The sequence below is a fragment of the Sturnus vulgaris genome, chromosome 3, assembly GCF_052056855.1.
Source record: "Sturnus vulgaris isolate bStuVul1 chromosome 3, bStuVul1.hap1, whole genome shotgun sequence".
Taxonomy (NCBI): Eukaryota; Metazoa; Chordata; class Aves; order Passeriformes; family Sturnidae; genus Sturnus; species Sturnus vulgaris.
The window spans coordinates 79,776,882-79,802,707 of record NC_142245.1 but is presented as its reverse complement, the minus strand read 5'-3'; the positions used below and the strand labels follow the sequence as shown (position 1 = coordinate 79,802,707).

At 42.9% G+C, this 25,826-nt stretch overlaps 1 protein-coding gene across 4 annotated transcripts; it reads right to left on the bottom strand.

The window, feature by feature from the left end:
• Positions 1-3,879: 3,879 nt before the first annotated feature.
• Positions 3,880-21,710, bottom strand: CNR1 (cannabinoid receptor 1). Of its 4 annotated transcripts, none has more exons than XM_014877848.2 (4): positions 21,621-21,710; positions 14,310-14,402; positions 13,806-13,862; positions 3,880-9,031 (listed from the first exon to the last, which is right to left on the bottom strand). In XM_014877848.2, the coding sequence occupies exon 4, from the start codon at positions 8,968-8,970 to the stop codon at positions 7,549-7,551; it is 1,422 nt and encodes a 473-aa protein (XP_014733334.1). In that variant the 5' UTR covers positions 8,971-9,031; positions 13,806-13,862; positions 14,310-14,402; positions 21,621-21,710; the 3' UTR covers positions 3,880-7,548. The 4 variants fall into 4 exon arrangements, with proteins under 4 accessions (XP_014733334.1, XP_088018189.1, XP_014733333.1 ...); XM_088162063.1 differs by lacking the exon at positions 21,621-21,710 and adding an exon at positions 20,682-21,104; XM_014877847.2 differs by lacking the exon at positions 13,806-13,862 and having other exon boundaries at positions 21,621-21,659.
• Between the last annotated feature and the right edge of the window lie 4,116 nt (positions 21,711-25,826).

The window sequence follows — 25,826 nt, the reverse complement described above, 5'->3', positions numbered from 1 at the left end:
ATGCACATATCCACATTCTGGTCAGCTTCAGGATCCAGAGTGGGGATCTCCAAAGGTAAAAGTGGAAGGTTTTCTTAAACACCAACTTGAGGTCTAAAGTCCAACCTTCAAGCGAGGCACAATTCACACTCAGCACAGGCAGGAAGCAGCCAGATCCCTTTCCAAGTGCCTTGCCATGGGCACTAACCCTGGGGTACAACAATTTTTGCTGGGCTCCCTGCCAAGGAGCCCAGCAACTGCTGCCATGGAGAGAGTAAAGCAGGAATTTGAATATGGAGCTTTCCTCCCCCTGTGAGTGTCCACCCAGCATCTCCCAAGCAGTAAGGGGCTGCAGCCCAGAAGGCTTTGCTCTTTTTTAATCAACTCCTAGGCTAGCTGTGATAGCAAATCCTCTCTCTTTGCCTCCTTGTCCAGATCAGTGTTTCGCATTCCCTGGGTGCCCTGAACATGCTGCAGCAGACAGTTTAGCAACACCAGCGGCCACATGCAGAGAGATTGTCTCTCCTTCTGCCAGAGCTATCGGGTTTTGCAAGTGCTATAATAAGAATAAATAAAACCTCTCAAATAAATAGGAAAAGATAAGGTGGCAGATAACTGTAATTCTCATGACTGATAGTATTACTCAATTTATACATTAACATTCTAGCTAAAGCTTTAAATCTTGGATTTACTGAGCATGCCTTTCACTAATTTTGCCTACTCAGACTGCATTGGTAGCAGGTAGGTGTATAATTTTAAAATGACTTTGAATTATATTGCACGTTAAGCATTGCAGAGACAATGATTATATTTTTTTCCCCAGGCAGTTGATGAAAGATCTTGCAGGATTTATTGCTACCCTTCTGAAGGTTTAGGAGGAGTGTTTACTGGATGGATTCATAGCCTTTTTAACTTCTCATATTCCTCTATTAAAATGATACCCTTAATCCTTGTTCCCTAACTAAGAAATGACACACAGAAGATCCCCATCTCTGATTCATTACACTGCAAAGTCTTAAATCCTTTCTCTTCAGAGTTTCAACCAGAAAAGGTTATTCTTCACCTTTCTTGATGTGGTTTCTGCTGCCAGCCAAGTCACAGCAAACACCTTTCTGGAGGGAACAGCATGGGAAAGGCCCCAGAGACCCTCACAGCATTATGTACACAGCAGCTCCAGGAGCAGCCTGGCACAAACAAGGACTAAGGAGTTTCCAGCTCCTTTTCCTTATCCCTCTCTTCAGCAAGAAGGAAAGTGGAGTCTCCCTGTTGTGCTGAACCCTGGAAGGACTTTCAGTGAGTTCCACGGGGAAAAAGAACTGGTTCACACAACAATATTCGACTTTATCCATCCAGATATGGCTTCAAATGGCAGGAGAGGCTTCCCTTTCATGAAATCAGTGGTTGTGACATTGCTTCCCATAATAATATGAATAAATATTTTTATTTATTATATTTATTTTTATTTATTAATATCATTAATATAAACCAAAAAGGAATAGGTAGAGATACTACTTTATTTTGGGGAAAGATTTTGAATCTGTTTCAAAATGTGTGGCCTGTTTTCACCATGCATACACATATGTGAGAAGGAAAGAAAGCAGCATTAAAACAGTACTAGTGCAAGCAGTCAGGAAGCAACTCTGTCAGCATTACTGAGAGCAGCTTCGTTCATGATGTTCTCCACCCCATCTGCACACATAAGGATAAATAAATTTCTTCTCTCACATGACAAGTCCATTGAACTACTGCCAGACTTTACGATTCTGCATTGACCCACCAAAATTCAAAATAGATTTTCTTGGAGGTAAAAACTCCCAATGAATATAGAGGCTGTTATTTATTCTGTCCCATCTTTGTTTTAATGTCAGTGAAAATGCAAATACACTAGAGTATAAAATTGCACTTTCCAAATGCATACTGATAGTTCAAAAACCTGGGTTAAGATATAATTTCTGCAGAAGTCAATAAAAATTCAGAGACACTTTATTGAGACAGTATTCAATACCTTAAAATGCTTTAGCATTAAAGTGAGTGCTGCTCTAAATACGAAAGATGATTTATTGGAAAGCAATATCAGGACACGTCAGACCTCATCATTAAGATTACCTTGGGCTCATTATCACTTTTTCTCCTAACTGAACTTCAAAGATCAGTATTAGATGGCTGCTCATATTAAAGGAGTTCTGTTAAAGGCAACTGTGCTTCATATTTTGTGCTGCTATTTAAAGAAAATTCTTTATATTGATTACCTAAATAGACTAATGGACAAAAATAGAATGGAGGAAGACATATATTCTAACCTGTCAGATACACTCCCCACCCTATGCTTTCTTAAACACAGGAAATTTTTTTTTTCTCTTCTATTATAAACTGTTCCCTGATAGGATGCTTTAATTTTACAACAAGCCAAAGCTGGATTTTCATTGAAGACAAAACATTAAAAAACCCCAACCCAATAAACCCAAGAAACTGAAGATGTTTTATTGATGATGTGGGTGTATGATGATATTGTGACTTCTTAAAACAGCTGTCAGAAAAGCAGAAGCAAAAAGAGATGTTAATGTGAAGGGCTGAAACGATGACAGCACGTTTGCCCGCATGCTTCCTGAGCTGGTACAGTGTGGGGAAGCAGTTGCTTGGAAAGTTGTCATTATTTCCTCTTATGTTGTTCAGAACAGGCTTATAAACACAGCCAGATGTTACTGTCAAGAGCAGCTGTTGGTTTGTGGCAGCATAACCCTTTTTTTCCAATGACCATGGAAATACACAGGGAATTGTCTCCTGGCTGCTTTGAAAGTGACAGCTTTTAGCCGAAATATCCAGATTCAAATGTAGTATGCAGCTAAAGGTTAGATTAAGAGCTAATCTTTTATTTCTAGTTGCTTTTGCTGTGCCAAGACTTTCTCAATGCACTGGTGACCCAATTTTTAAAAGTAAAAATATTGTGACACAACCATGATCCCAAGCCTTGGCAGTGTGAGGTTCATGTTTGGACTTGATGATCCTAGAGATCTTTTCCAACCTAAATGATTCCATGATTCTGTGACATGCTCACTTTATCCCCGAAGGATGTTTTCAAACCACAGATGTGAAGAAGGAAAATTGCCCAAGTAACGTGAATCTGAGATTAAGTCATATGGAAAACTGATCCTCTGAAATAGGCAGGGACCTTTATACAGCATTTAGTGGGCTTTTTCAACCCTTCCTTTCATATGTGGATGAGTAGCAGTGGGAGCACTTTAATGTGATTCATAGGCAGTGGCACGGCTGAGCCTGCTCTCTGTGCACAGCTTCGATGAATCCCTCCTGGACCACTTCATCATCCACTCCCTACAGCCATCAACTCTGTCCCCACTGGCACTGGCCAAAACTAGACTAACTGTCTCAAATCTTTGATTACATTTACAAGCCCCAATAACTAATTTAGGTCATCACTGCTGTTGGCAGCACTATTTTAATTTATATTTTTTTTCTTCTGTTCTTTTGTGTTTTGTTTTTCTGAAGTACATGGGTTTGTCTCAATGTGACATCTTTGAGCTAACATGCATCTGAGGAAGGCAAAAGGAATTTATTTCATTTTGGCTAATACGGAGGAAAGGGGAAATTGCCTACATAATGAAACAGGAGATGTAGTTTTAACTGTCATTTCTCTCGTCTCCATAGTACTGGATACACAAATATAAAATATATGATCTACCTCCTCCTTCAAACATATCAACGTACAATTAAAACCCACAAAGCTTGACAACCTGTTGTCAAGTTGTTTAACCAGTTGTTTCAGAATCTGACAGACAAACTTATAAACAAAACGTAGAGCACCAGATCGTGGGATGAGGCAGCATCATCACGTGGCTTCCTCAGTTATCTCAAAATTTGGAAAACAAAAAAGCAGAGGAATACTTTTTCTCCTTGAATAAATAACAGTTTAATTACATTATAGAAATAAAATATGATATGGTAGGAATACACTGGAAATCTTACAGAAATACTATTCTGCTACTGGTAAGTAAATGGTCAAAGCTACTTTTCATGACAATCTGAACAGTACTTGTGTACAAACTATTATACAGGTTGCTAATGAAAAATATTGCAACAGTTGCAAGAATGTTACCAGCTCAAACAAACATCTAATGATACAATATTCTTCTAAGAGGAAGTAATAATGTTAGATTTACAGACAATAAAGAGTTATGTTCTCCACTTTGAAACACTGGAAATAAAAATCTCAGGTAATCCGATTTCTTTACCTCATATTATCACAAGGAAAAAATTTCTTTTCACTGTGAAACAGCATCCCAAGAGACCCTGTAAACAGTTTATTCAAAGGTAGTATTTGAGATGTCACAGCAACTTCAACAATTTTCCTAATTCACAATTACAGACTTTTTAGGCCACTGCTTGTACAGATGACTTTGTTTTTTTCCACTTATTTACATACATTCAGCCCAATAACAGCAGGTAGAACGCGCTGTCTATCTCACAATAGACACACTAAAATTTTCATTGAAAGGCCAGTGCAAGATGTGGATAGTGATTGCACAGCACTGAGGAGATCATATCATACAAATGTACAATTAGACTGTCGAGAATCTAACTCTGCACACGTGTGACATAGATGGTCGTCTCGGTAGATACGTGACACTCGGAGGTGGTACATACACACATAACTGCAACTAGCGGTGGTGGGTGGATGATGATGGTGGTGGTGGTGATGATGATGATGGTGTGGGTGGCTGTGGAACACAGTATCGTTTGGCTGTGCTATCACTAAGTGAAGGTAGCCAACTGCAAATTAGGAATAACTGAAGCTGAAGTATAAGTACAGCTTATCTTGGAACGGCAGCAGATTTTTCTAATGAAAGAATAGCTCTACTTAGTGTGCAACATGTAAGGAAATTGTTGCCAACTCTTTAATAAATGGTTCTAAGTGAACCGATGCAGTTCTCAGAGCTTTAGAAAAACTCATTATGCAAATGAGGATACTGATGATAGACGATAACATTTCACAGGATGCTATTTCTTATTATATCAGTAAGCACCAAGTTAAGTGCCAAGACAGCCCCATTGTCCCATGATTTATCGTAAAATTTAGAACTTGAATGCACAACAAAATTCCACAAAGTTTGCATTTAATTCACAAGAAGACAGTTTCAAAAATGGCTCTTAAAATACCCTTAACATTTCAAATAGGCTTTCCCCCACTCCTCCAAGAGGACTGCTTTATGATGGACTAGACCTAGACATACGAAAGATCTTTCAGGAGGACTTGACATCCTTTGGGAATCCTCTGCAATCCACTGGTTTTGGCTGACTGCAGTGGGCCCCTTGAGAGTGTGGTGCCCTGTCCCATCACATAGGTAAGCTGCAGGGGAGGCGGGTGGAGGAAGAAAGTACTCCTCTCTTCCAGTTCTTGCTCAGCACCTCACCTGGTCCAATCTTATCTTTAAAACATGCCACCTCTCATCAACCCTAAACCTGGAGCCACTTGCACCCCCACAGAGCCACTGGCTGAAAGGGGCTGGGTGTTCATTCAGCCAGCTGCTCTGACCTGCAGTAAGGGAGCCAGAGACCCGGGGCTGCTGCCCCCTCCCTCTCCCTACCTGAGCACAAGGATGGGTGGCAGGGCAGTATGGATTTGGCTCCACTCACCCTGTGCCACGGAGAAAGTCACCCCTTTTGCAGTAAGTGCCAGGCAGCTAAAGGACTAAGCTGCGTTTTCAGCTATTTAGGCAGAAATCAGCCAGAAGGGTGAGGAAACGGTCTGAAAAAACAAGGCAGCAGAGGAGAGGATCGCAGACCTCAGAACAGAATCACAGAATATCCATGCCTCAAAGACTACCTGGTAGCATGTTTCTTGCGACGTCCCAGACTTCAGAAACTGTCCCACCATGGGAGAGAGTCACTCTTTTCCTTCAGTAACTTCTTCCTAGTAGTGTCAAACCTCGTCAGTGGTTTCAGAGAGACGCACCTCTTTGAAAGCTATCAGACTTGAATAATCACAGCCTTAAAACAAGCTACCATTTACTCCTGGCTTTCTCAGTCTTCAGGAACACCGTCAACAGCCGCAGCATTTGTCAGTGCGGGCTCATTCCATGCTCTCTGCCTCTCGTTTCCCTTTATTCTCAAGTGCAACTGAAAGGTTGCTTCATCTAGCACGTGGATACACATCTCAGCATGGATCGAGATGTTCTTAATATGGTACCTTCACCAGTAATCAATTGGAAGAACTCAATTTTAGAAACAGAATTCGTGTGCAAAGCGTGCAACAAGAAATACAGTTACATTTGGTCATAGTGTCCTATCCTAGCTATGCTACCATGACTCACACTGGTTAGTATACTTACACACACACACACACACACGCACACACACACACGTACACACACAGAGATATTTATTTATATACACGCTCACAAAATAAGAAAATGTCTGACAATATTTCCTCCTCTTTTAGTGAAGACGAGAGTTTGGCATCTCAGGCTCTGAATCTGCTTAGACCTGGATACAGGAATGTGACACACTTCAAGTATACGTTGACTGCACAGTGATAACATCGCACATTGAGTCTGACACATGCTGTCTTCAGTGGTCCAACACCAGCACATGGCTTAAAACAAGATGCCCATTAAAGGAGACAATATCCAGGACCTCTGCTTTTCAGTGTTCGTATTCACACAATGCCCAAGATCAGGGCAGTAGTCTGTGCAACCACAAATAATCCTTCTGTATAAATGCAGTGGTATTTAAAAGTCTGAACCAGTGCATTCCTTTCTCACATTCCTCCTCTATTCCTCTGTTGCTGTTAGTCTCATATGCATGTGAAAGTAAAAGGTAGTGGGGAAATAATTTTAGTAGAAGAACACAAAGCCTCTCCTCTAAGTCCACAGAAGACCACTAAAAGTGTAAAATTTCCAAAATATCTCATAGGAATTCTTCAAATACAGTAAGTGTTTTCAATGGGGTTTACATATCACGTTTCACGTTATTTCCACGGAATTCTACCTTATCACTTTGTTTAATCAGACAAATATCAATAACACATAATAAAACAGCACACAATTCACAGGACACGACACATTTTACAAAACCCCTAAACTCAGTACTGCTGCTTTTGGAAAAAATCAGAAACTCCTATTACTTACAGACATGAAATACATTTCACATTGAAATGAACAGCATGATTACAAGGCTTTTTTTCTTATTTGATGGTATTGGTTTAAGACGCGTTATTTTTCAATTAGGTTTCACAATTCTTCTTCACACCCCCAAAGGAATGATTGCTAATCTGGTATTTTCTCTGTGCTCTTTCAGGAAACATCATTATTCAGTAAACACCTTTTGAGAAAAACTTGTGAAAATTTAGCTAGAATCCCTTACTGTAAAACCTGAAGAACTGGCCAATGCTCTTAACACAATCATTGCTCAGCTTACAATGACAAACCAAAAAATATTACAGGAGGGTACAAACACGTTAAGCCATGGGTTTGGTTTTCTCTGTTGTTGATTTTTTAAATTTTTATTTTTTTTAAACTTAAACTCCTTTTCTCACAATGCTAAGAAGTCTCTGACTTACAACGCTTCAGCAGTTGTGTCTGTGGAGACAGACATGGTAACTTTGGCAATCTTAACTGTGCTCTTAATGCAGCTCTCGGCAGCCCTGTGCACATTCCCTGCGTTGTTGGCGTGTTTGTGCTGGCAGTCAGACTCCATGCTGTTATCCAGGGGCTGCGCAGTCCCTTCGCAGGTGGGGAACATGCTGCGGAAGGCGTGTCGCAAGTCCTTGCTCCTCAGAGCGTAGATGATGGGATTCACTGTTGAATTCAGCAAACAGAGCATGCTACAGAAGGCAAAGATAGTCTTGATGAGCTTGTTCATTTTCCCAAAGACATCGTACACCATGATGGCGAGGAGAGGGCCCCAGCATATGATTAAAACAACTAGGATAAGGACCAAGGTTTTGGCTAACCTGATGTCCATACGAGTTTGATCAGGCCTAGTGATCTGTACCTTACCATCCTCCGTCGACTGAATGATTATGCTTTTCTGCGTGCCTCGCTGCAGCATGCGAACAGCGTGGCTGTGAGCCTTCCACAGAATGTACATGTAGGCATAGACAATGAACAACAAGAGGACGCTGGTGACCCCGATCCAGAACATCAGGTACGTCTCGTCGATGAGAGGGAATATGTCCGAACAAACAGAATTGAGCTTTTTGCAGTTCCAGCCGAGCAGAGGAAGAACGGCTATTACGATAGCGATGGTCCACATGACACAAAATGCTACGACAGCCTTTGGTCGGGTAACAATCCTTTTATAAGCTAGTGGCCTGTGTATAGAGATGTACCGGTCTATTGCCGTGAGGAAAAGGCTACCTACAGAGGCGGTGAAGGAGGCTGTAACTCCACCCAGTTTGAACAAGAAGACGTTGGGGCTATCCTTCCGGTGGAAAACATGGAAATCCACGAAACTGTAGACAAAAATCACGCTGCCCAGGAGATCGGCCACAGCCAGGCTGCCAATGAAATGGTAGGAGGGTCTACACCGGAGGCTTCGGGAGTGGAGGATGACACAAAGGACGAGGAGGTTCTCTAGGACTGTGAAGGTGCCCAGGGTGAGTGACAGCACAGCGATGGCCAGCTGCTGGCTGGGGTTCAGGATCATAAAACACTCCATATCCATAAAGTTCTCCCCGCACTGTATATTCTCCTCATTATCCTTAAAAGTGGACAGGGACTTGTTGTAAAACTCTGTGATGTTGACCTGCTCTGATGGAATAATGCCCAACAGGGAATCATCTCCCCCAGTCATTTTTTCTTGGAAAGGATCACCCCTGAAGGAAGAAAGAGGGAACTTCTGGGGGTAGTACCCCAGCTTGGATGCCATGTCGCCTTTCATGTCTTCGTACTGGATATCGTTGGAGCCCACGTAAAGGAGATCTGTCGTGATTGTTCGGAAAGTTGTGTCTGCGAGGCCATCTAGAATTGACTTCATAACCCCAGTCTTGTTGGTTTCAGAGACACTTGGGGGATGAAAAAATGCATCGGAGGAAATCCTATATGGGGAAAAGATCAGACTTCATTAACATAAACAGGGAGACAAATTCCACGGACAACTTAGCTGAACTGTGTCAAACAAAATCAACCCTTCTCGTATTCAGTACAGTCTAGCTTTGCCGCTGTGGGAAATCAGGATGGGTTGAGCACTTAGAAGAAATCACCTGGATTTCACTAAAACTGAATTAAACTAAGAAGTTATGTGAAAAACAGAAGCAGAGGGAATTGAGTGTTTCACAGGAAAGCGATTATCATTTCTCATCAAAACCTTCAGAGATGCTCCACCAGAAAGATATTTTTCTCAGCTTCTGATTGCAAAGTACCTTGCAGACCAATATTCCTTGGGGTTGCTTCATTTAGATAATACCAAGTGCCACTGCAGGAGCAGCACTAAACTGAGTCACCACCTTCATTGTTTTTCTTTCAAAAGGCACTGAGGGTTTTAAAAAATTGACAACAGAGAGGCAACAGGGACAGAGCCATGCACTCCAGATTTCACAGCTCACCCAGTATGCCTGTATATTCTTATTATCCTGCTTGTATATTCTTATTATCCTGCTATAGCAATCTGAGGTCTATTAACATTCTGAATTTGCTACTGCAAATTTATTAGCAAGATATTTGATCAATAAATATATAGCTTCATTACACTCATATGCAAAGATTACTCTATTATTTCCTTCTGCTAAGCAAACCAAGATACTAGGATGTTTGAGCAATATGAGGGAGGTGGGTTACCCAGCTGTTAGCCAGGTCTGTCCGGTTTCAGGAAAGGTGACCAGCTGTGTGATAAATCAGTCAAGAGAATCAGTGATCTGCTCTGTACACCCTAGAAGCCTCAGGCAGGGCAGTTCAAGTTTGCCTAGATAAACATGGCACCAAGTTTAAGCAGTGGCCAAAATTCTAGGCAAAAAGACCAGGAGCTACTGCTTCTGTGAGAAGCATTTGTAATGTAACTTGTAACCTCGGAGACACCCTCAAAAACATTGTCTCCTCCAAAACTGAGGGGACTCAGCAGAAGGTCCCCAAGTAGCCAGCGGTCTCTGAGATCTGTCAAGTACAGCCTTTGCTTAGGGATGGTGACTAGTTGCAGGGAACAACTGGTCAGGAGAAGACCCCACCAGCACCTGAGCATGCATCAACACGGAAGACAAGTTTTACAGCTCTTGTTATGCTGTACTCCTTTATATTACTTTGCCAATAGAAAATGCCTTGAATATGGATTGAACATCTGCTTTAGGGCCCCCTTCCACCACTTCAGTGGATGAGAGTGGTCTGAATACAAATAAGAGCCAGAATCACTCCTTTTGTGTGCTACAAATATTCTACATCTGCAGTGGGACATCTTAATGATTAATCAGCAACAGGAGCAAACCAAGCTTCTTCTTGCTTTTAGTACGGAGGAAATTGTTGCACACAAGAAATCCTAGATGCCGGTACATAGGCTTGTAGTGACTTAACCTGTTCACTTTACACAACTGACAATAAATGGTCAGAAAGGCTACGTGAGTTTATCTGCCAAAATCAGAATACTGATCACCTCAACTCCTAAAGAGAAGACATGCACAGTAGGTACCACTGTTCTCTTTTCCTATGAAAACTACAGGAAAGAAGAAAATACCTCTCTACAATAGTACTTTAAAATATATGAAATCATAAGCATTTCCAAAGAAGCAGAGATCACTTGGCTGATTATATATTTATACTGTCCTAACGTGAACACTCAAGACTTTTGCCATAGCTCTTCAAAGTTTTGCCTTTTATTTAGCAGGCTTGGACATTGAGTATAAAAGGGAATATATGAACTTAGACCCTCAGAAGATTGCAACTCCAATGCTGCAAAAAAGTATGAGTACAAACAACCCTTACTGGGATAGTTGCAACACACAAAATACACTGGGCTGAGTCAGCTTTTGCCGACACAGTTTGCTCAGCAAATAACAATTATTAGACAGACAGACAGTATTAAGGAATTTAATTTTGAGGGCGTGAGCAGTGAGGGAGGGAAATGTCACTGAAGCATACATTAAAAATGAACAGCAATCATCTAATATGGAAGGTACTTTTCTGTTTTATAGCTGTTCCTAGAGAATGTGCAGATGTTACACGCTGCAAAGATGACTGTACTGACAAATCTGCTTTGGGTGAAGTCTGGCAACTTTAAGCTTGGCATTTTAACACAATTTTAAAACCAGAAGTGAAGAATGCGTTATTAATTTGAAAACTACCCAAAAAATATTAAATAAAAAAGGAGTTCTATAAATATGTAAAGATTGCTGTGGTATCCTCTGCTATTCAAGCTTATTTTTGACAGAAGAAAGAGAACCATTTTAATGAGTAAAGCCACAGCCCCATGTCGAGAAGATTATATCTGAGGAAAGCTTCATAAATTGTATTCAACTGAGCACTTCTGCTAGACAGACAAACAAATTGTTATGAGGTAGCTGGTCCCTGCTGGAGTCATGTCAAGTACAGACTTCCTCAGAATTAGGTGCCATGCAACCCCTACCTTTATTTGAAATACAAATGAAAGAACACGAATTCTTGTGTGCTCTTTTGAAGGTGGCAGTGAGTTATGTGACAATATCACTATGCATGCATATGCTATGCTAACAACATGGTTAATGGGATCAGGAGAGGCAAGTCTTACTTTGAATGTCAATGATTTTTTTTTTCCTCTGTATTTTTACATTGAGATTATTACAGTAATTTTTACCTTATTGTCTCTGCAAAGAGAGTTTTCTTTGAGAGTACTTGGGAGTTCATTAGTAGGGTAGTTTAGGCTTTGGGGGATGCTGCTAACATTAATTTTGGTTTTGTTTGCTGCTGGGAATATCCTAATTGGAAATTTCTAGCAGTATGTGTGCATGCACCTATTCAAGCTGCAGTTGATTTTTATTAAAGTTGCAGTAAAACAACCATTTGCCTGATCTGGAATTACACTTTACAGGAAATTCATTTATTTTAATTTAGATTCTAGCTTATCCCAGCATAAGCTCACTACTAAAATGCACTGAAGAGATTAGCGAGGTTTTCCATAGCTGGTGAAAACAGACACCCCACACCATGCAGCCACACTGCTCTTTGCATCTGGCTTCAACACAATCCAAACCCATCCTGCCCAAGAGCCATGACCATCTCCACGTGTAATACTCCAGGAGACCCCCTGGCTTCTCAGAGCTTCCACGGAGGGGAAGTGTCCCCCACGCAGGTTCATGCTCTCTCCATGGGGCTGGAGTGACAGCTGTGTGCTGCAGAAAGCTCCCCTCATGGGCAGAGTGGCCATAAGGGAGAACCTTCCTGCTCTGCCAAGAACTCTCCTGCCCTGCCAGAATCCACTCCTACAACTTCTCTGAGTTTTCAAAGCCCTCAGCTTCATTCCTTCCATAAATGAGCTCTACTACCTCACTCATTTTAAAACAGCTTTTAAAAGACTGAAACATTTATTAAATATGAAGAAGAGGCTGCACCAACACTGGCACTCAAAAAGTTTGATGCATTTCCACAACTGCATGCAGCAATTCACAACAAGTACTGAATTATGACTGCAGATCAGAATTAAACAACGGAGAAAAACTTCGGGATCTTTTATCTTGAAGACCAGGCCAGAACAGTCATAGCTGAGCATCATTTTAGACCTTTCTCTCACCACCCAGCAGCTGTTGATGGGCACTGCCAGACCAGCTGTGCGAAGTGACTGCCACTAGATGGAGTGGCTTTGACAAACTCCCGGCTTAGTTGTCTGCAGGGACAGGCGTTCAACTTCCTTCAGACCAGTTCCCTGCCTACTTTACCAGCATAAAACACACCAAGTGTTAAACATCACCTGAAGGTTGAAGACACAACTTTGTAAGGCTCTGCCTTCAAAGTGAAAGAATTACTGAAGAGTTGAGGGGGCAAGACTTTACCAGTGCCCTCCACTGTGTGGTTACATACAGCCCTCAAAGATGCTTGGATATCAGAATATAAATACACTTCAGGTAAAATAAAAAATATATAGTACATAAGAGGCTGGTAACTCATTATCAAGGACAACAGGGAGAATTATACCTCCTCTGAACTTCTTGTCGGTCCACAAGACCAGTTCATCTGGGCAACAAGAACTTCATTAAAATGCTATTACCTATCTTCTCCTGCCGTTCTGGGGTAGAAGGAGAGCTGGAAAGTTTTTATCATTGTCTACAAAAATAGCTGAATTTGTTACAATTTTCAAACCAGGATGAGCGATAAAGCAATTTAAATAGCCTGAATAGAACGAGTGAGTATTTATGCTCTTCCTTGAAAAGTAATTATGAGCAATACAATGATGATACTGATAGCTGCAAAAATGTTGACATTGCAAGAAAAGGAATCAAAACAAGAAAGTGAAATCCACAATCAAACATTCTGGCTTCCATTTTAGAAAATATTTTGATCTCCGTGTCTATACATTTCTTCTACGATAATAATAATTAATTAAGAACAGGCTAAAGGACAAGTAGGAAGAATTAAAGCAATTTCTGAATGCACAAAAATATATAAATGCACTCTCCTTGTTTACACCTTATAAGGTTGTAAGTCATTCAGAGAAGGGCATTATCTTCTAATAAGTTTATAGTGCCCAATACACTGGGACTCCTCCCAAACTGGGTCCACAAAATACTACCACAAGAGAAACAGCAGTAATTTACACTCTGTAAAACTGTGAGAGAAATGAGATCTACCACGGTAACGGTTGGCCTCTAGAAATTAGAACTGTCCTATAAAATGAAAATTTATAAGGCTAATAATTACCTTATCCCATATGGTGATGGACAATACAGCTTCGAGGACAGAACAAGGTTTCCAAGCCTTGGAGAAAGAAATGTGCAGACTGAGAAATGGCACTCTCAGACTCAGTAACACCAAGTAAGGAAAGAACACATGTTGAGAAGAATGCAAAGGCAATGTTACCCCTATCCTATTTACTGGTTTACTATTCCCATCTCCAAAACTGTGCTACTCCTAGGCTAAAAATGGCAAATATGCTGTCGCTCCTAATTCAGGAAAACTTGCATTCATTTCAGTCAGAATTTTCTCTGAGTGAGCAATCGGGAAGGAGCACAGACACTAGGAGAGGAACAAATAAGGGATGTTATCTTCTAGATACAGCAAGGCACTATCAGCTATGGGGTAAACTAGGGCATGCAAGCAATGAAATCAATTTTGTTCTTATGTAACATGATCATATCTTTGGCAAGTTGAACCTTAATTAGCAAGAAGGCACAGCTACATGGTTATTTGTGTTAATTAACATACCGTTTGCACACTAGCAGGATAAGGGCTGCACTGTTCCAATTTGTGGGTAAATGGCTCCTATGTGACACCCCCCAGCATCCAGCAGCTGACAACCTGAACAAAAACAAAACAAAGGAAAACAGGGTGTTAATCAGTGATGGACAATATTTTTAAAAGGAATAGTATTATTTTCTCCCTCCAAAGTTGGCAAGATATGTGTACCAGTTTTAGCCCAGGTGATTTGCAGGTACAGAGAAAAGGAGGCTGCACCTTATGTCCCAAACAGCCAGAGAATATGCATATGTCTAAGATCATAGAGGTTCAAAAGCAAGGCTGAAGTCCTGCTCCTTCTAGTGCAGGGGAAGGATCAAAACTCTGCTCTTTGTGAGCCAGGTGAGCATGCTGACAACCTCTACATCCTGCTGTCCATCTCTAAACTGCTCGAGTTGTTCCACGTTGGATTGAGAACTAAACATCTGGAAATAAAGGCACCAACTGATATTCCAAGAGGCAGAGTGCATGCCTGATGAGAGGCTTAGCTTGAAGCCCTTTCTCTGAATTAAGCAAACCTCCTGCACACCACACAGATGCAGAGGAGGAAGAGTGGGGGCAGCTGCCCTGTTTGCCTGTGAAAAATCTCTAGAACTCCTGAGGTCACCCAAAACTCCTCAGCTTGTAAAATACAACCCCTTATACACACATGTCCCACCAAGATGTAGACAAGATGAAGTATTGAAGTCACAAACCAGCAAGGGGACCAGCAGGATCACATTAACAGGAAACTAGAGCTACCTGCTCTTCCCAGCTTTTGGGAAAAGGGACGGAAGACAGAGGTGGCTATTGCAAAACTGTAGGATTAAAGATCTTTCACAGTTTACTTAATATCATCCTAATTTCATCTAAAGATAGAATTTTGAAAGGGGATGAGGCGTCTTGCTGAAGTATGAAAGACTCAGATGAAAGGAAACAGTGAAGCAATCGTGACCTGATTGCTTGCTTAAGATCAGCTCCAGTTTAGAGACTTTTATTGGTTTCCCAACAAAGGACTTTCTGTTCTTTTTTTTCAATAAAGCAGAATGAATAGATAATACGAAAAGTTTGATACAATGCTACAGTACTGACATTTTAAAGAAAATGGAAGAGAACTCATTAAGCTGGTTAATTTTGAACTCTCAAACCTTTTCTTTTTCACAAAAGAGTTCATCTTGGATTTTAAAATTCCAAAAGAAATCCTATAATTTCCAGCCTCTTCTCTAGCCATTCTCTAATGCCAAAAGGTGCAGGCACTTCTTGCAGGGCAGAATTTACATAAATGTGAAATGGGGACACAGAAGCCCAGCCAGGTGCAAAAGATATAGAGGCTGAACACCCAGTCTCCTGGAAGTACCTAGAAGAAATGGCAGCTTAGTACACAATGTGTAGTTTAAGGGAGAGAAGTCATTTGAAACAACAGCACATAAAAGAACAGGCTCCATTGGATGCTAAATGCTAAAGGTCTCCAGAAAAATGTAATGTCTAGAGGATCAAACTTGAGTAAAAACACATTTATTAGATGAAAAGAGACCACTCCTAGAAAATAGTTTCCATGCAATCGCCAGAGCAGAACACAGAAGGCCACAAATTTGTTGCAGCAGAAAATATTAGTGAACTTTATTAAAAGAGTAAGGTTTAGAGACAGAAAGATAGCAAACACATCAGGCTCCAGGGAGAATTCTCATAAACTGCAGAGAGTGTATGTCTGCCTTCACATCCCCCCACAACAAACTGGCTGTCACAAGTTTTAATTAAAGAAATCATGAGATAGCAAGGAGATGCCGAGAGCAATGGTAATGTAGGTTAAGTTATTGGTGTGGTAAGGACTGGCAGGAGAGAGGAAAGATAACTACTGTCCTCATACTGGGAATAAGACATCTGCAGGCAAAACAGGAGCAAAGTGGAGAAAGGTAAGAAAGGAAGACCCAAATGGAAGTGCCTCAGTGAGGCAGGGATACAGATTTTAGAGAAAGGCAGCCTTTGTGATAGGCTAGAAGAAAGCAGATCAGGTGAAGGAGAAAATTCACGAGAGAAAACCTCCCTCCTCTTCTGAGCTGTGCGAACTTCAGAGACACTTCCATAAGTTGAAGGATATAGCTAGTGGGATTTTTCAGATCTCACCATAAAGAAAGAACAGATCCCCTGCTCGCTCTGCAGGCAACGACTTGCTCTTTTGAAAGCCCATTTCTGATCTGTATTCAAACGAGCAAGGCAGATGCAAAGGGCTCTGAGAAGCCATCCTTGGTAAGGTCAGAGAAAAGGACAGCACTGTACGCACTGACAGTGACCAGTGACAGTGACAGGGACCAGGCTGGGAACACTCAGGAGAGGTTAGCTGAGCGAATTTGGCCAGAGACATTAACAAAAATCAAACTGTTTAAGGAAAACGACATACAGGATACAGACTTCAAAGGTGGAAAGGAAGAGAGTGCTCAAATGGAGCCACTGAGTGACCCACACAGTGGATAAACACACCAAAAGTGAAAAAGAGGTTCACAGGCAATGACAAAAAGATAGTGCACAGAAGGCCAGCAACACGTTGCAAAAAACATCCCTTCTACCTCAGTCTTCAGGAGTCTGCTTCTCCTGCAGACTTTTTTTAGGCCATCAAGTATTGGCAATGCTCAGAAGCTAGGATAGAAAGGCTTTTGGCAACTGCAATGTCCTGTGCCACCAGCATTAGCAACTGACAAAAATACACACTCCCAAGTAAAAAATGAAAATCATTCTTTCATTTCGGGAGCTGTCCGGCCTTTCCTGAGATTTAAATAAGCTCAGATAACTGTCTTCATAGTTACATTCACAATATAATGATATTCAAATATACTGCCTTCACACACACAAATAACTTGTGAAATTATTTGCCAGCATATTAAGCCACTACACCAGATTGCTTGGCAATGGTGTATGTCTTTGAAATATGCAGATGCTTTTCTTTTTTTAAAAAAAGAAGAGAGGGAGGGAAGAGGAGAAGTGAGAAAGGATTACAGTAGAATTTGATATCCAAGTAGCAGAGCAACAAATTGTGGAGAGACTCCAACCAATATTACATCAGACTTGGAAAAATAGCTAAAATATACCAAGGGATGAGTTATGACTTTATATATATAGGTATACTTCTATGCATAAACTTACAAATAGACATAAACAAAAAAAGCACATGCCTAGGGGAAGAACTGAAGTCTCACAAACCCTGCAGTATGTCAGGCATAAACTCACATTTCAAGTGCTAGAGTACACGCAGACCAGCTTACAAGTGTAGGTACAAAAAATACAGGCAAGATGATTGCTAAACATCCTTTTGAATTTCCTTATACACAGCCTTTTTTGGCTAAAAGCAAGAACCTAAAACTAGTATATCTATCACTAAAATCCTGTAAAAGTTATTTTGCATGTATATAGACATATGTCACCTAATATTGCAGGCATAGTCTGGAGTCTGGAGTATTCTAGTACATAGTCTGGACTTCAGTGCTGCATTCCTTAAAACAGAGGTACAACTGACTAAGAGCAGTGATTTCTGAGAGCATGTTTCACATACTCAACAGAAGAGGAAGCCCCCTCAGGATCCTAAACACAAACTCTGAAATGTTTCCTAAAATGCAGAAAGATGGAAACTACTCCAGTGAGGGCTGAAAGGCAACTGACAGTACAGACCTGCTCCTGCTCGGTGCTTTGTAGTGAGTAAACACGCCTTTCTTAAGAATATATAATTGCCATAAAAGAGGTTAACACAGGATGAGGTGCTATTTGATGCCATCTAGCCTCAATCTACACAAACAGTACAACATATAAATTGCATAAAACATCCACTTTCACTAGCAGTCCAAGGTGTAAGAAGTGAACATTATACTAACATACACTGTAATAAGTACCTAATTTGTCTGTAATTTGGATGTGGCCAGTTTCACCAAGAAAGGATGTTCCTACTGAAGAGAGGCAGAACCGAGCTTGGGGTGTGCATCACCATAATGCCCGTGCAGGAGGCACAAATGGCAGAATAAAATGTGCTCCGACCTTATGTTGCAAACCAAATCATTTTTCATGAGCAACAATGGCACCTTCGGGAAAAAGGGGGAAAAAAAAAAAAAGTTCTTTCTAACGAGAAATTGATTTATAAGTCATTATAGCCATTTCAAAAGGACAGGTCATAGCTGGTTTCAGCAATCATTAACAAAGCCACACTTCCAAAGGGTGTGAGTTTTGGGGGGAGAATCTTTATCCCACCAACAGCAATGGGATGTGTACTTTTGGCAGCAGTATAGTGTCAGTCTAGAAATGGAGACATACAGAGCAGTACTGACAAGACAAGTTGTCACATTTTTAACTTTGCATTAATAACAAATGCTTTGCTGTCTATTCTGGCACATTTGCAAGCTTGCTTTTAGGTACAAGGGACTTGCATGCATTTCCACTGTAGATAAGAAAACAAGAGCAGCCTTGTTATGATTAAAAGGATCTATTTCCCTCTGCCTTCTCTCTTGTGTGTCCATCTGCAAAGCTGCTTTGAACTTGGCCAAATCCCAGTGTTAGGGTTGCCCACAGTACGAATTTTAAATCACCAGCAGACTGTGATTTTGCTGCTAGCAAAGAGAAAAATCTCCAAATTCTCACCTAAATGGTCGGTGAGTGGTTTTGTAGAACATTCATCATGTTACATAGCCCAAACTATTTGGGAAATTGCAGCAAAAAAATAATTTACTGTTTCATGAGGACTGTCAGATAAAGACATAATAGACATCTGGAAAGAAATGAAGTGCAATCACCATTGAGAAAAATGAATTCTGCGGATGCCTAGGTAGGTGACTATATGACTAGAGAGGTCACAAAGTTTGCATTTGAGAAGTTACAGTAACTTCTCTTTAAACCATGTAGAATCAGAGAAACTAGGTGAGTGGAAGACAGTGCATGAGACCTGCAGAATCAAGAATGGCAATATGGTATTCATAAAAATCTTGGGCAATACTAAATTAATATAGGAGTTTGGATCCTTAGTCTCCTCACCCACCACACCTCAACTCAATAGAAAAGAAACTCATGTCAGCTCTCCCTCTCTTGTGCGTAGCATTTTCACTACCAAAATTCCCAGTGGGATGACGGTCTGCATGCATTTCGAGATGGCCACATTAAAGGCTGAAAGTCAAAAATGGCTTCAAAAAGAAAGAAAAAAAAAGTTATTTCTTTCTAAACTTCTGCTGCCCAATCAAAAACTTGTAATAGGGGAAGTTAAGAAAGGCTTACATTGGCTAAGACCTGTCAGTCCTACAACAGAGCATGAAAGCCTTTAACAGGGTCCTTTATGCAAGTGAGCTCACATCATTCATCAAATAACAACAGCCAGGATCAAAGGCATCCACGGCTCACCCTCGAACTACTATTATAACCTGCTTCCACCTTCACCTTGAGTTTTATAGGTATTTTGATTCTATTCCTGTGAGTTTAGGTATCACAGAATGGTCAACAAGCTAAATTCTCAGCAAATAAGTCAATTTCTTTACCTAGCCAACTTTTTTTTTTCCCCTTCTGGCAATAGGTGCCTGCTGGCTCAGTCCAACAATTATTGCTTTTATGAATTCTACTTTAAAATGGTTTTATTCAAATGGTTCTGCCTCTTATTCCAAAGACCAACAGATAATAAAGCAAAGCTGTTACTCGTTGCTACAAAACTAATTTTAACCTCAAGCAAATCAGGAATTACACATTCATCTTCTGAACTGTTTAAAGATGTTTCGTTCATTTCTTTTATGACTGATTTAATAAACTCTGCCTGCATAATAAATATTCCTACTACAGTCATAGGGCTTTTTTCTCTTCTTGAGAAAGAAAAACCCACGCTGGTGGTTGATATGAGGTGTAATATGAAAATAATTAAGCACAGCCAAGTAATTTTTGCAATGCTGTACATTTTGTTATTAAACATCATATTCAGTATCGCTCTGATTCTTCGCCTTAACAGCAATGCCACCCCCAGCAGAGAATGCCATATTCCTTTAAGAAAGGGTGAACAATAACAATGAAAACAACACGACACATCTAAGAAAAAAGGGGGAAAAATACTATACCTTTAGCAGGTTAAAAAAGCCACGCTGTTTTGTTTTGTTTTTTTAAAAAAACCCTAGTAGATACTCAAGGAGAATTTTGCTATCTGGCTCTACATTATATACGTCCCTTTATCTTCTGAAAGAAAAAACCATGTGCTGAAACTCTTAACGTTATCATTTGCTGCCATACAGAAAATAAGAGTGATGACAATTTTAGGGAAAGAAGGAAAACTATGGACTTCATCTTCTGACACCATTTTACTTAATCAAACTGCAATCACAGTAATGAGCTCTCTCCTACCAAAGGCTTGGTACATACCTCATCCAGGGATGTTCTCAATGGAGATTTGCAGACGTCTTTGAGACAAAAAGATGCCCATTTGAAATAAGCTCATCTGGTTACTTAAAATTATTTCTCAACAGATGAAGATTTCACATGACAAACGCTGCGTGAAGTTTAAAGGGCTCACTCTCAGCTCTTTCTCCCCCAGACTTCCAAATTTCAGACAAAAACAAGCCAACCAAGCAAGCATGAAACCCTATCGGGATATTCTGAGGATGCTGGACGACTAAGTAACATTTTTTTAACGGCACATCATTGCGCACAAAATTGCGAACCGCCTTTTATTTCGGTTACAGCCTCAAAGACAGAGTTTTGAGAGGAAAAGTGCACGGGAAAGCCGGGCTGAATGCCACCCGCTGTAAATCACCAGCGGGTCAGGAAGAGAGGAAAAACCTCCGATGTCAGATAAGGTCCTGTGGGAGCCCGGGAGGCTACCGGCTCCGCACAGAAGAATAGACGCGTGTTAACCATAACGCCACCAGCCGCCCTCACCCTCGCTCCCCTCGGCCGCCGGGTCCCCGCTCCTTCGGCCGGGCTCGCCAAGGCGAACTGCGCTCCCCGGACCACCGGCTTTTCCCGGGTGGTCCCCGGGCTACCTCCAGCTCGCCCCAGCCGCCCGATGCGGTGGCACGGGGCCGTGCCCGGGGCAGGGGCGAGACCCGCGCGGTGCCCGGCCCCCGCCGCAGCGTGGGTCGCGATCGCAGCGGGACGCAGCGGCGGATCGCGGGGAGGGATGCTCCGCAGGCAGCCGCCTCCCCTCCGCCCGTTCCGCCGTCGGGGCAGGCGGTGTCATTCCCCGAAAACCCCCCCTCCCACCCACGCCGCCAACAAACTTTGAGGGGGACGACGGGTCCCTGGCCCCCGACCGGGGGGCACCGCTGCCCTCCCTGCCCCCCCGCCCCGCGCCGTCCTTACCCTCCGCACGGTACCGGCCGCGTTCCCCGCCTGCTCCGGCCGCGCCGACCCCCGGCAGGGAGCGGGAGCGCCGCCCCACCCGGGCACCCCAGCACTGGGGAGCGCCGAGGAGGCGGTGCCGGTGAGGGGAAGGAGGAGGTGGGAGACTTCTCCCCCCGGCTGCCTCCCCTTCTTCGCTTCCCTCCCCTCGGCGCCTCCTCTCCGACCACCGCCGCCCTCGCTCGCCCGGCTCAGGCGGCGCGCCGGGCTCCGCCGCCCTGCCGCCGCCGCCGCTCCATGTGCCGCCCGCCCGCCCCCTCCTCCGCCGCCTCCGCCCGCCGCCGCCTCGGCGCGGGGAGGCAGCGCGGGAGCCGCCGGGCGCCCGGCGTGGCTCCGGCACACGCCGCCGCTGCGTCCCCCCCGCCTTCCGCCCCGCTCCGGTCCCATTTATGAAGCCCGGCGCCCATCACGTGTCAGTGTGTGCCTTTTGTCCCGGCCCTGGCAGCACCGGGGCGGACAGGCGGCGCTGGCCAAACTTCGCCCCGGGGGAGGGACACGGGAACACCGGGAGACACGGCAGGGGCGGGCTGCGGAGAGCGGGTCCGTGTCGGGCCGTGCCCCAGCCCGCGCCCCGCCGGCCGTGGGCGCTGCCCGGCGGCGAGCCCCGTCGTGCCGGCTCTCCGCGGCCCCGGCCGGCCGCTGGGGATCGGGGCCGGGGGAGGCGGCGCGCCGGCCCCCAGCCAATGTGGAAGGCAGCGCCTCCTCCGGCCCGGGGGGGCGGACGGCGCATCCCCGCCGAGGGGACCCGGCCCGGCCCCGCCACCGGCTCGCACCGCACGGGGACGGCGGGGACCGGCTCCGCTCTCGCCCCGGCGCCTCGGGGTTAGCGCTCCCGGGGGGCTGCGGAGGTTGGCGGCTGTGGCTGCCTTCGTGGGGCGTCCTTGCCCCGTCCCAGTATTTCTTGTGGAACACTAGGGGTTTGACATAGTTTATTTCCCGTTTTCTCAGTATCCCTGAGTCCCGCCTTCGGCGTTTTCGGTCTTGTACGACAGCCGTCATGGCAGCCCTCAGAAGTGCTGGGGATTCCCTCTTCTCTGAGGAGTGAAATGGCTCCAAAGGTGGACAGACATTGGGCATAGCTGGAACGCTGAGCTTTATTCAACAGCCAGTTCCTAAACACTGTAATATCCAGCTGGCTTTGATCGTGTGTTTCTGCCTCTGCAGTGTCATACATATGTATTTGTGTTCACACGAATTAATACTGAAGCATGATAAATATTTATCATTTGACACAGTGTCTGAAGACATTAACTGGTCCATCTACCATTTACCTGAACTGGTACACCCACACGTGGGGGAGGAATATGTGATTTTCCTTGTTTATCAGGTTAAAAAAACACTCAGCTCTTCACAAGTGACGGCTAAAGGTTGTGGTGGCTGTATTTTAGGGGTGTCCAACTCAAGATGTGCCTGCAGTCATGCAGTGACTCTTCCTCCTGAAGACTTCTCAGGCTGGGCCCCCAAGGTCTGAGGCAACCAAAATCTCCATGCTCCATCCACCAAAGTGCATCTGCCAAGGAGCACTGCCTCATTCTCACAATCCAATGTTTTCCCTGCATCGAGTCCCAGAGCGAGTCTGCAAGATCATAATTACTGACTATAATTTTTCAGCCGCTGGCTCTTTCTGATGGTAATCGTTAAATTAACAAGAAAGGAGATAATTTCAAATGGCACTCCCTGTGAGAAAAGTGGAAGGGGAAATAAAAGGCCAACTCATTTGTGCCCAGCTTGAGTTTCTGGTATTAGTCCGTCTGTTTGGTCATTTGGAAGTGGTGGAATGTAAAAAGAACTTTACTTAGGAATGTGTTAAATAAATGAGATTTTTCTTTAGCTGTGCATTTCAGAAAGTACTGACTTTTCAGAGGACTGTTTCTTTAATTGTTTGAGAGTGTTGAGTACTTTTGCTTTCAATGTGAACCTACCAAGTTAAACTTCTCTTCCATGTTTGTGGAGGGATACATCCCCTTTATAAGTCACATCAAGTGGACATTACCAGACCAAAATCAGACCACTGAGGGAATTTAAGGGCATGTGTTACTGTTCATCCTACCTCCACATCCTTGGCTTGCTAAAGATTCCCATCCTGAACTGAGCATTACTCCAGTCTCGGGATAATCCTTCTTTCCATCACTTCTAAACTTGGATGGTAGAGAAGGACATTGCAGGGTTGAACACATAGCCATGACCGCATACTGGGAGCTTTTTCCCTCTTACAATCCCACACAGTTGCTGCTGCCTGTTCATTCTACAAGTTCAACAGGAGACAAGATGTATGGGTAGCCAGAAGTAATTCAAGCAGCAGTTCTCAACCTTCATAACCATGGGGTGCCCTGGGACCCCAAAAGCCTTGCACACCCCTCTTCCAGGATCTTGCTTGCAATTTAGCAATTTGCAAAGGGAAGGTTGTTGCAATCCTGTGACACCTGTTCACAGTGGAGCTGGTTTTAAAACCTTTTAAAAAATGGTTTTCCCCCGGAAAATGCAACCTTGTCAAAACTTAAATGCTTTGTAAACTTGTGTTGGTTGCACTGAAAATGTAATTTTAAAAAGAGTAAGTGGTGGAGAGATGTTCCAACTGTGTTGGAATGTCTCATGACATTTCCAAGCTACATGTTTCAATTTCTTCCTTCAAAATGAGTTTTGGTTTCAAAATATTTCCTTTTTATTATATATTGCAAAATAATACAAAAATTTGGGAAGCTGAGTCACTTATTACCACCAACCTGAAATTAAGGTTCTTGACAGCCTTCTCGAGGTAAGAATTCTGCTAGTCTGATTTGGAGCAAAATTTTAAACTGCAAACACGTAGTGAAACTGGAATTTTGCTGTCCTCTCAACCACATGATGGAATTCTAGAACACAGCTGCCTTTTAAAGTGCATGATTGACCACCCCAGGTACTATTTTCTCCTGATTTGGCCTGTTATAAAGTTGATTTTCTTCCTAGTAGCTGGTACACTGCTGTGTTTTGGATTTAGTATGAGAATTGTGTTGATAACACACTGATGTTTTAGTTGTTTCTATGCAGTGTTTACACTAAGACAAGGATTTTTTGGCTTCTCACCTGTATGTAGACTGAGGGCAAAAGAAGCTGGGAGGACATGGAGCCAAGACAACTGACCTGAACTGGCCAAAGAGATACTCCATACTGTATGATGTCATGCTCATTTTGTAAACCTGGAGGAAAGCTGCCTGGGGGTTACTGCTCAGAGACTGGCTGGGCATCAGTCAGCAGGTGGTCAGCAATTGCATTGTGTATCACTGGTTTTGTGTACTCTAATTGTATTGTCATTATTACTGCTGTTATTATTATGCATCACTTATTTTGTAAACCCATTTCCCCCCCTTCCTTTTCTGTCCTATTAAACTGTCTGAAGCTCAACCCATGAATTTTGCTTTTTTTCCCCAACTCTCTTCCCCATCCCTCTGGGAGCAGGGAGTAAGTGAGCAGCTGTGTGGTGCTTAGTTGCTGGCTGGGGTTAAACCACGACATATTGCAACTGGGATTTCCTTCAGTTCTTATTTCAGGAAAAAGAGGCAAGGGGGTAACAGATGAGATAATCCAGCTGATCCTATGCTCTTTCTAAATTGCAAATTCTTGCCTTCTCAGTCAGATTTTTTTTCCAAATACTTTGATTTTATATTTTTATGAAAAATTAACTTTGCCACTTCAGGAATGTTGTCCTTCATGCATTAAGCATTTTATTTCTCTATTTAGGTTGATCAGAGGTGATGATTTACTTTGAAAAATCTGTACAACAATCAAGTTAGATGCTTTGGTTATCTCAGAAAGATCACTTGCTTCCTAGTTTTGTACACCCTGCAGCACCACGACTGCTTTCAGGATTTCTCCATAATTTCTTGTCAAGAGTGTTTCCTCCTGCTGCCTCATATAAACTCAAGAGGTCTTGCTCACTTTTCTTTCTTCACCCATAGGTAGAGCCAACTATCAAACAAGACATAAACGATGCACTTGGAAGTGTGCTCATGGAAGAATCCAGTACATTAGTTTTTAACACTTATCCCACAGGCAGATGGCTTTTCACAAGGTTTATGTGGCAGTTTCGTAAATCATTTTCAAACAAGAGAGAAGATTTCTTCTTATGTCCAGTTTTTAATTTAGAAGACTGTCTGCTTATACCAAGGGCTCATCTTTATCTATCCATTT